The sequence below is a fragment of the Macadamia integrifolia genome, chromosome 1 (assembly GCF_013358625.1).
Source record: "Macadamia integrifolia cultivar HAES 741 chromosome 1, SCU_Mint_v3, whole genome shotgun sequence".
NCBI classification, from domain to species: Eukaryota; Viridiplantae; Streptophyta; class Magnoliopsida; order Proteales; family Proteaceae; genus Macadamia; species Macadamia integrifolia.
Window position 1 is genome coordinate 9,674,983 of NC_056557.1, and position 10,777 is coordinate 9,685,759.

Consider the following 10,777-nt stretch of genomic DNA (forward strand, 5'->3'; position numbering starts at 1 on the left):
GAAAAATCAAAGTAAATGTAATACCCCACTCCCTATTTCCAATTTACATGTTTGTGATGGTAATGTATATATATATATATATATATATAATAGTTTTATATGTAATTATATATATCAATGTCATTAATGGGAACAAACAAGATAGTTGTTGGGATGGTTTAAAAATAGGAGAAAAGAGACAAAGGGGAGTTAAAAATGAAAGACTTTTTGGGATGGGATGACCATGTACGTATGACATTGCACAAAAAGGAGTAATATAATTACCCGCGAGGGCCTGCACCCATATCTTACCGGATTTGGGGTCGTTACAGTAAGGGGAACGAAACCTCATTGAAGCTGCTGCAGATTGAAACATAGAATTGAAAGAGACCATAAAAGATTTGAATTAGGTTTGTTGGGGCGGTGTGACCCACACGGTTCGCAGCTCACAATCCGTTTTGAAAATTCAAAGTAAAGGGAACAAGGCAGCTCTTGCAGGCTATCTCTCTCCTTCATTTCCTCTTGGGCACAAAAGTGAGTGCTTCCGCTCATCTCTGTGTCTTTGGGTTGTGGTGTTTTTCTCTCTCACTCAAGAGAAAAAGAGAATAAGAAGAAAGGTGCCAAATCTCTTTTGAACAGCTGCAACTGAGGTTAGGATATGTTGTATTTATGAATCTATTTATTTTTGTTAGTTGTTTTTGTTTTTCCAAGAATTGTTATTGCTCTTGATATTTGGTAGTCTCTGGCATTGACTAAGGAGGACTGTAATCTCTATTATTTCTTATAGTGGAAGGTTTGTCTCACTTTAGATGAATTTTTCATGTTAAAACTTTGCATGTTCTTTTGGGATCAGTTTGTTTTGATTTATTTGAGTGACTAATTTTATGCATATTTTCATCATTTTTTTCCTCAAAGCTTTAAGTCTCACTCTTTCAGGCGAGAGAGAGAGAAAAAAAAAATGGCGATCGTGCTGACACTGGCACAGGCAGTGGTGCAAGTCTTGTCAGAAAGGATACTTCTACTCCTGGTGACGGAGGGAAACTTGGTCATGGGAGCCCGTCGAGAGTTTAAATCAATCGGGGATGAGTTAGAAAGTATGAAATCCTTTCTTAGAGATGCAGACAGAAGAAGTGCAACCGAACGTGAAGTTGAAACATGGATAGAACAAGTGAGAGATGCAGCTTACAATGTTGAAGACATCATTGATGAATTTTTGTATCGCATGGATAGCCAGTTTAGTAGGGGAAACCTAACTGGATATGTCAATCAAGTTGTGAAATTCCCAAAGAACTCTTGGGTGAAGCATAAAATGGCCTCCAGGTTAGAAGAAATTAAAGCTGATATCAAAGCAATTAATGACAGACACCAAAGATACAATTTTCGTCACGAAGAGGAACAAGAGGAAAGGTTTCAATGGCTTGGAAAGTCACCACCTTCTGCTGAAAATGATGTTGTGGGAATGGACGGATATGAGGAGACATTGTTATATTGGTTGCAAAGTGAGGAACGGCGAGACTTGATGATTTCAGTGTGGGGAATGGGAGGTTCCGGTAAAACTACAATTGTGGCCAAGGTTTACAATAACAAAGCAGTGAAAAAATATTTCCAGTGCTCTGCTTGGATCACCCTCTCCCAGGAATTTGTAGTCGAGAATCTTTTCAAGTCCATGATCAAAGAGTTCTACAGGGCAGGGAAGGATTTGGTTCCAACTGACATAGATAAAATGGACTACAATGGGCTGGTGAGGACAATTCAGGAGTACTTGCAGCAAAAGAGATATGTAATTGTCCTAGATGATGTTTGGAGTCTTAACTTTTATCGTTGGAGACAAATAAAAGATGCAATTCCTTCAACAAGTAATGGAAGTGCAATAATGCTTACAACTCGGATGAAGGAAGTTGCTTGTCTTTCTTTTGGAATTCCAAACAGTATTCACCACATTCTCCACATTGAACCTCTTCCGGAGAACAAGGCTTGGGAACTGTTCTGTAGAAGGGCATTCACAAATGTTCCTAATCAACGTTGTCCTCCACTGCTTGAGCCCACAGCTCAAAACCTTGTAAAAAGCTGTAAAGGATTACCTCTCACAATTGTGGTTCTGGGTTATCTCATGTTATCCAAGGAAAAGACAGAGTTAGAATGGAAGAAAGTTTGTCAGAACCCTAATTGGGAACTAAGCAACAACCCTAGGTTGGAACGCGAAAAAAACATCTTGCTGCTTAGTTTTCATGATTTACCATACCACCTTAAGCATTGTTTCAAATACTGTTGTGTTTTCCCTGAAGATTACTTGATTAAAAGAAAAAGGCTTATTAGGCTATGGATAGCAGAAGGGTTTGTGGAAAAGATTAAAGACAAGACTCTTGAGGAGGTAGCAGACACTTACCTTGAGGAGCTAGTTTGTCGAAGCATGCTTCAAGTTGTAAAGAAGAACCATTTTGGAAGAGCGAAAAGCGTTCGATTGCACGATCTTATGCGTGAGCTAGGCCTTTCTATATCTAAAGGAGAGAAGTTTTGTGTGTCATATAACAGGGGAGAGGGAGAAGAAGTGGCCAATGCACGTCGCTTAGCAATGCACAAATGTGACGAAGACATTCCACAATGTTTTGATAGGTCAAAGCTCCGCTCGTTCTTTGTATTTGCTACAGAAACAACTATGTCAAGCCAGTCATATGAATTGCCAAAGAAGTTCATGTTTCTAAGAGTCTTGGATCTGCAAGGTGTCCCTATTACAATATTACCAGATGAAATAGGGGAATTGTTCAGTCTAAGGTATTTGAACTTGAGAGAAACTCACATTAAGGAAATTCCGAAAGCCTTGGGTAAGCTTCGAAACCTACAAACTTTAGATGTCTGCGATACCAAGGTAGAGGAACTCCCAACAAGTGCAGTGAATTTGCATAGCTTGTCCAATCTACTTATGTATCATTATGATCCTACAAGATCTAAATCTTTTGATTTTGTCAGCGGAACGAGGGTACCATTTGACATAAGTCAGCTGGAGAGTTTGCAAGTTTTAGCATCTATCGAAGCAGATGATGACATCGTTAGAACACTTGGGAATATGACACAACTTAGAAGAATTGGCATTACAAAGGTGAAGGCCGGCACTCAGGTTCGGCAGTTGTGTGCAACAATACAAAAACTGAATCTCCTTCGCAGCCTATTTTTAATGTCTTGTATTGGGCATGAACTCAATATGAATGATTTGAAGCACCCTCCTCCCCTTCTGCAAAGGCTCACTCTGGTGGGGAAATTGAAGTCAGTACCTAGCTGGTTTGGCTCTCTTAATGATCTAACCTTTTTGTTCTTGAAATGCTCCAAACTAAAGGAGAATCCCTTGCTTAAAATTCATGCTTTGTGCAACCTTCGGCGTCTTACTCTTTCAAATGCATATGAAGGGAATCTCCTGCACTTCCATCCCATGTGGTTCCCTATGCTGAAGATACTAAGATTGTGGAATTTGTCGCAGTTGCATAAAGTAATAATCGAGAAGGGAGCAATGCCTGATATCGAAGATCTATGGGTGGGTGGCTGCTGCATGTTAAAGATGCTACCACAAGGTATTGAATACCTTAGCAAGCTGAAAGAACTAACCTTGGATGATATGCCGGTCGAATTTGTAGACCTGCTGCGTAAAGGTGGCAGGGATCGTCCAAGGATTACCCATATACCTCAGATCAACCATTACTACCGGATATCTGGCAAAATGCATCATGAAAGTTTATCATGATTATATGTTCGAGATAGGGTAAGCCCATTTTGAAACAGTCATAAGTATCTCATTCTGTGTTCCTTCTTTCTATATCTTCTTCAGACAAGTATCTCATTTTGTCTCTTAATTTCTGTTTTCTTTTCTTGCAAAAACCAAACATACCCAATATCTTTAGAACCCCCATGCTCCCATGGTATGTACTCTATTAAGTGGAAATCCTAAAAATTTGTCTTAAGAACAAATTCTAAGATCCTACATGCAGTTACAGAATTTATCAAAGTTTCCATTGTTCACTTTCGCAGGTAACAGAGCAGTGGAAGCAAGCTCCAAAAGGAAGGTATTATGTTATTGGATTCATAGTTTCCGTCCTTAACTGAAGTGGTTCAAGTTGATGGTGAAGATGGCGAATTCAGGTTTCAACCAAGCATTGTTTTTAGACAATAATTTTTTTCATTTTCCCTTGGTGGGGTGGTGGGTTGGGGAGGGAATAGGAAGGATATATTCTATCTGGTAAAGGTGTATGGTTTTGGTTCCAAACTTATTTCTGTCAGCATATTCAGGTTTAATTTGAATTCTTGCATTTAAAAAAAAAAAAAAAAAAAAAAAAAAACAGAGTTTAGTTTGAGTTCTTGATGGGTAGCTTATGCTATGATATCATACAATTTAAAGGTCTTCTCTTTTTATTTTCTGTGGGTGTGTTTCTATGACAGTTTTAGTATTTTAGATTTATTTACAAAAATTATAATAGATTTAATTCTATTCTCAATCAAACTTGGTCAATTTTCTGTTTCTATTTCCCCTTCTTGTAATTATGTCTTAAAGAAATTTGGGTTTTTAGTTTTGAGAAAATCTTGTTATTATTTCATTGTCTGAGAGACCAGAAACCACTAAAACCCAATCCCAACCCCAACCGTGTGTGAATTGAAACAAGCTCAATAGAATAGAGTCGAATCACAGGAGTAGATGGAAATTGAAGCTAAAAGTCTAAAACCCTAGCCCCGATTCCTCTTCAGCAGAAGATGAAACAGATGAAGCAGCTAAAAATATTCGAGAATTACAGAGAACAATAGATGAACATACCTGATACTTTGATAGATTGAGAGGATATGAATCAGTTGGGTTTCTGCGTAGTGTTCCCATCTTTAGTTTCTCTCCGAGAAAAAGAATATTGCATTGGGTTACACTCATCTTCCCATTGAGTCTGATTGCAAGGAAATCGTTGATTTGCTTAACAATCCTAATCGGTTACCGCCATTGGAGGTGGCAGCGGCAATCAATGACCTCGGCACATTCTGAGCTGCTTGGTTTTTCCTGATTTTTTAACTATCTTTTTTTTTTTTTAAATAATAATAATCGTCCCCCTTTCGTAAGATTTGGGAGGGGTAAATGTACATAGCCTTAACTAGCCTATTTGCAGCCCATATTCTAGTGAAATATGTTTTTCTCAACTCTCCTAAAGTTGCGGAATACTTCAAGAAAGAGAGTAATCAATGAGCAATCAGACCAAATAGAAGTAAAATGTCTAGCCTCCCTCTTCCAATATCTCAGTCTTAACCGGCTGGCATCCATCGTCGGAAAATTTTCCCATAAGTATGTTATGGCATAGAATGAACTCAAAACTAATATGTTTGGTGTGTTTTACTTCTGAAAGAACAATTTATGAATACTATGATTTAGGCTTACCCGACATTGAAAATGCCCTCAACTCATCACCGCTCAAGTCGGCTGGTTGTGGGTTCGAGTCTTGGCATGCCCACTATCGTCCATTGGTCCTGCAAAAGCGCCACTTTTCATACCGGTTTATCCTGGGGGCAATGATCACTACCATGAAGCACCCTTTTTTTATTACAAAAAAAAAAATGGATTACCCGTCATCGACAATTCAAATTTTAGTAGTTTCTCAACCTAAGGTACCTCATCGGTATAGTTTCTGATCTAAAATTTGGGAACTGATTTTAAAAGTTGAAAACCGATTTTATTAACTTGATGTACTTATCAAAAGATTCCTACCCAGGGTCTGAAATGAATTGCAAGGAACTAAAATGAATTATTCCATTTTCTACATTATCATTGGCTCGTATAAGTGTCTTAGCACATTTGAAGGATCCATATAACTTAGTCGATTAGGGCGAATTTGAGATTGTGTAGATAGGCGCACGGTTTCAGGTTCGATTCCCCATCTGTGCATCTACGATTTAAGTGGAGACCGTGGCGATGGGTTACTATGCTAGTCTTCCCGAGGATCAGTCGAGGTGCGAGTAAGCTGACCCGGACACCATGGTTAACAAAAAATCCATATAATTTAGCCTAAAGAACAATTGTGAACTGCAAAAATTAAGTATTTTCTATTCGGAAGTAGCCCTGCACCTAGACACGGGTGCTCCCCCTCAAAAGGGGCACGGTGGTCATTGAGTGTCATTTGTGTATGTGGCACAAGGGGTCGCTCAAAATAGTTGAAGCCTATATCTTAAAGGATCTATATATGGCATTTTATGGTAATTGTGCTTAAACATGGCAACTAAAAGAAGATTTAGAAATGAAAGAATGGAGACCGAACCGGTTCCTGATCGAAATCAGCCGATTCGATTGCGGGTTGACCTATGCTAGTTCCGACTGGCCCCTTTCTTTGTTTTCAAAGACCAAAATCTTGAAAACAGATTTCCAAACCAAAGTTGTCATAAAAAAATGTTCCACGCAACAAAAAGATTTTTTTATTTTTTGAAAACATTTTTTTTTTGGTAATGATTCAAAAACATTGTCAAATGGGGCCTTGAATGGTAAGAAAACCAGCACCTCAAAGCTCTTGAGTTCCAAATGTAAGAAAAGAGATGGAACACATTCCATAATCACAGCCATGGTTAGCAAAAATGCTCATTTTAATTATGTTTTCATTTTTTATGAACAAGTTTTGCCGTATGTTTCCGAAAGATACAGAAAAGAAATTATAAACGGCAAGTATTCCAATTCTAAACACGTTAAAAATATGCTAAAAACACGTTTTACCGTATGCTTAACCCAATACAATATTCTCTTTCTCGGAGAGAAACTAAAGATGGGAACACAACGGAGAAACCCAACTGATTCATATCCTCTCAATCTATCAAAGTATTAGGTATGTTCATCTATTGTTATCTCTAAATCTGGAATATTTTTAGTTGTTTCATCTTCTGCTGAAGAGGAATCGGAGCTAGGGTTTTAGACTTTAGCTTCAATTTCCATCTACTCCTTCTGTGATTCGACTCTATTCTATTGGGCTTGTTTCAATTCACACACAGTTGGGGTTGGGAATTTGGGATTAGGTTTTAGTGGTTTCTGGTCTCTTAGACAATGAAATATTAACAAGATTTTCTCAAAACTAAAAACCCAAATTTCTTCAAGACATAATTACAAGAAGGGGAAATAGAAACATAAAATTGACCAAGTTTGATTGAGAATAGAATTAAATCTATTATAATTTTTGTAAATAAATCTAAAGTACTAAAACTGTCATAGAAACACACCCATAGAAAATAAAAAGGGAGGACCTTTAAATTGTATGATATCAGAGCATAAGTTACCCATCAAGAACTCAAACTAAACTCTTTTGTTTTTGTTTTTGTTTTTTTTGTTTTTTTTGTTTTTTTTTTTGTTTTTTGTTCTAGGTTTTTTTTTTTTTTTTTTTTTTTTTTTTTTGGTGAATTCAAATTAAAACTGAATATGCAGACATAAGTTTGGAATCAAAACCATACACCTTTCCCAGATAGAATATATCCCTCCCCTCCCCACCCCACCCCAAAAGGGAAAATGAAAAAAATTATTGTCTTAAAACAATGCTTGGTTGAAACCTGAATTCGCCATCTTCACCATCAACTTGAACCACTTCAGTTAAGGACGGAAACTATGAATCCAATAACATAATACCTTCCTTTTGGAACTTGCTTCCACTGCTCTGTTACCTGCAATTTGATAAACTCTGTAACTACATGTAGGATCTTAAAATTTGTTCTTCAAGACAAATTTTTAGGATTTCCACTTAATAGAGTACATACCATGAGGGCATGGGGGGTCTTAAAGATGTTGGGTATGTTTGGTTTTTGCAAGAAAAGAAAACAGAAATTAAGAGACAAAATGAGATACTTGTCCTAAGAAGATACAGAAAGAAAGAACACAGAATAAGATACTTGTGACAGTTTCAAAATGGTCTTACCTTATCTCGAACATATAATCACGATAAACTTTCATGATGCATTTTGCCAGATATCCGGTAGTAATGGTTGATCTGAGGGATATGGGTAATCCTTGGACGATCCCTGCCACCTTCACGCAGCTGCTCTACAAATTCGACCGGCATATCATCCAAGGTTAGTTCTTTCAGCTTGCTAAGGTATTCAATACCTTGAGGTAGCATCTTTAACATGCAGCAGCCACCCACCCATAGATCTTCGATATCAGGCATTGTTCCCTTCTTGATTATTACTTTATTCAACTGCGACAAATTCCACAATCTTAGTATCTTCAGCATAGGGAACCACATGGGATGGAAGTGCAGGAGATTCCCTTCATATGCATTTGAAAGAGTAAGACGCCGAAGGTTGCGCAAAGCATGAATTTTAAGCAGGGGATTCTCCTTTAGTATGGAGCATTTCAAGAACAAAAAGGTTAGATCATTAAGAGAGCCAAACCATCTAGGTACTGACTGCAATTTCCCCACCAGAGTGAGCCTTTGCAGAAGGGGAGGAGGGTGCTTCAAATAATTCATATTGAGTTCATGCCCAATATAAGACATTAAAAATAGGCTGCGAAGGAGATTCAGTTTTTGTATTGTTGCACACAACTGCCAAACCTGAGGGCCGGCCTTCACCTTTGTAATGCCAATCCTTCTAAGTTGTGTCATATTCCCAAGTGTTCTAACAATGTCATCATCTGCTTCGATAGATGCTAAAACTTGCAAACTCTCCAGCTTACTTATGTCAAATGGTACCTTCGTTCCACTGACAAAATCAAAAGATTTAGATCTTCTGGGATCATAATGATACATAAGTAGATTGCACAAACTATGCAAATTCACTGCACTTGTTGGGAGTTTCTCTACCTTGGTATCGCAGATATCTAAAGTTAGTAGGTTTCGAAGCTTACCCAAGGCTTTTGGAATTTCCTTAATGTGAGTTTCTCTCAAGTTCAAATACCTTAGACTGAACAATTCCCCTATTTCATCTGGTAAAATTGTAATAGGGACACCTTGCAGATCCAAGACTCTTAGAAATTTGAACTTCTTTGGCAATTCATATGACTGGCTTGACATAGTTGTTTCTGTAGCAAATACAAAGAACGAGCGGAGCTTTGACATATCAAAACATCGTGGAATGTCTTCGTCACATTTGTGCATTGCTAAGCGACGTGCATTAGCCACTTCTTCTCCCTCTCCCCTGTTATATGACACACAAAACTTCTCTCCTTTAGATATCGAAAGGCCTAGCTCACGCATAAGATCGTGCAATCGAACGCTTTTCGCTCTTCCAAAATGGTTCTTCTTTACAACTTGAAGCATGCTTCGACAAACTAGCTCCTCAAGGTAAGTGTCTGCTACCTCCTCAAGAGTCTTGTCTTTAATCTTTTCCACAAACCCTTCTGCTATCCATAGCCTAATAAGCCTTTTTCTTTTAATCAAGTAATCTTCAGGGAAAACACAACAGTATTTGAAACAATGCTTAAGGTGGTATGGTAAATCATGAAAGCGAAGCAGCAAGATGTATTTTTCGCGTTCGAACCTGGGGTTGTTGATTAGTTCCCAATTAGGGTTCTGACAAACTTTCTTCCATTCTAACTCTGTCTTTTCCTTGGATGACATGAGATAACCCAGAACCACAATTGTGAGAGGTAATCCTTTACAGCGTCTTACAAGGTCTTTAGCTGTGGGCTCAAGCAGTAGAGGGCAACGTTGATTAGGAACATTTGTGAATGCCCTTCTACAGAACAGTTCCCAAGCCTTGTTCTCCGGAAGACGTTCAATGTAGAGAATGTGGTGAATACTGTTTGGAATTCCAAAAGAAAGACTAGCAACTTCCTCCATCCGACTTGTAACCATTATTGCACTTCTGTTTCTTGTTGAAGGAATTGCAGCTTTTATTTGTCTCCAGAGATCAAAATTAAGACTCCAAACATCATCTAGGACAATTACATATCTCTTTTGCTGCAAGTACTCCTGAATTGTCCTCACCAGCCCATCGTAGCCCATTTTATCTATGTCAGTCAGAACCAAATCCTTCCCTGCCTTGTAGAACTCTTTGATCATGGACTTGAAAAGATTCTCGACTACAAAATCCTGGGAGAGGGTGATCCAAGCAGAGCACTGGAAATATTTTTTCACTTCTCTGTTATTGTAAAACTTAGCCACAATTGTAGTTTTACCAGAACCTCCCATTCCCCACACCGAAATCATCAAGTCTCGCCGTTCCTCACTTAGCAACCAATCTAACAATGTCTCCTCATATCCTTCCATTCCCACAACATCATTTTCAGCAGAAAGTGGTGACTCTCTATGCCATTGAAAACTTTCCCCTTGTTCCTCTTCTTGACGAAAATTGTATCTTTGGTGTCTCTCATTAATTGCTTTGATGTCAGCTTTAATTTCTTCTAACCTGGAAGCCATTTTATGCTTCACCCAAGAATTCTTTGGGAATCTCACAACTTGATTGACATATCCAGTTAGATTTCCCCTACTAAAATGTCTATCAATGATGTCTTCAACATTGTAAGCTGCATCTCTCACTTGTTCTATCCATGTTCCAAGTTTTAGCTTTGAAAATTTTATCCAAAGTGAGACAAACCTTCCACTATAAGAAATAATGGAGATTACAATCCTCCTTAGTCAATGCTAGAGACTACCAAACATCAAGAGCACTAACCATTCTTGGAAAACAAAAAAAAACAAAAACAAAAACCCAAAGCTTGAGTGATGAATGAGAGCACTCACCCTTGTGCCCAAGAGAAATGAAGCAGAGAGATAACCTGCATGAATGATGAACCCAACTCGTTCCCTTTACCTTGAACTTTCAAAACAGATTGTTAGCTGCAAACCGTCTGAGTCTTTGATGGTCACACTAC

The 10,777-nt window shown here is 38.2% G+C and overlaps 2 protein-coding genes and 1 long non-coding RNA gene across 3 annotated transcripts; 1 reads left to right on the forward strand and 2 right to left on the reverse strand.

The window, feature by feature from the left end:
* Positions 1-937: 937 nt before the first annotated feature.
* Positions 938-2,883, forward strand: LOC122059847 (disease resistance protein RPM1-like). Its single transcript, XM_042622922.1, has 2 exons — positions 938-2,751; positions 2,829-2,883. The coding sequence occupies exons 1-2, from the start codon at positions 938-940 to the stop codon at positions 2,881-2,883; spliced, it is 1,869 nt and encodes a 622-aa protein (XP_042478856.1).
* A 79-nt stretch (positions 2,884-2,962) lies between these two features.
* Positions 2,963-5,010, reverse strand: LOC122073906. Its single transcript, XR_006138900.1, has 2 exons — positions 4,775-5,010; positions 2,963-3,680 (listed from the first exon to the last, which is right to left on the reverse strand). It is a non-coding gene; the product is annotated as an uncharacterized LOC122073906 (long non-coding RNA).
* Positions 5,011-7,898: 2,888 nt separating this feature from the next.
* On the reverse strand, positions 7,899-10,322 carry LOC122059923 (disease resistance protein RPM1-like). The gene has a single exon (XM_042623035.1). The coding sequence runs from the start codon at positions 10,320-10,322 to the stop codon at positions 7,899-7,901; it is 2,424 nt and encodes an 807-aa protein (XP_042478969.1).
* Positions 10,323-10,777: the final 455 nt, after the last annotated feature.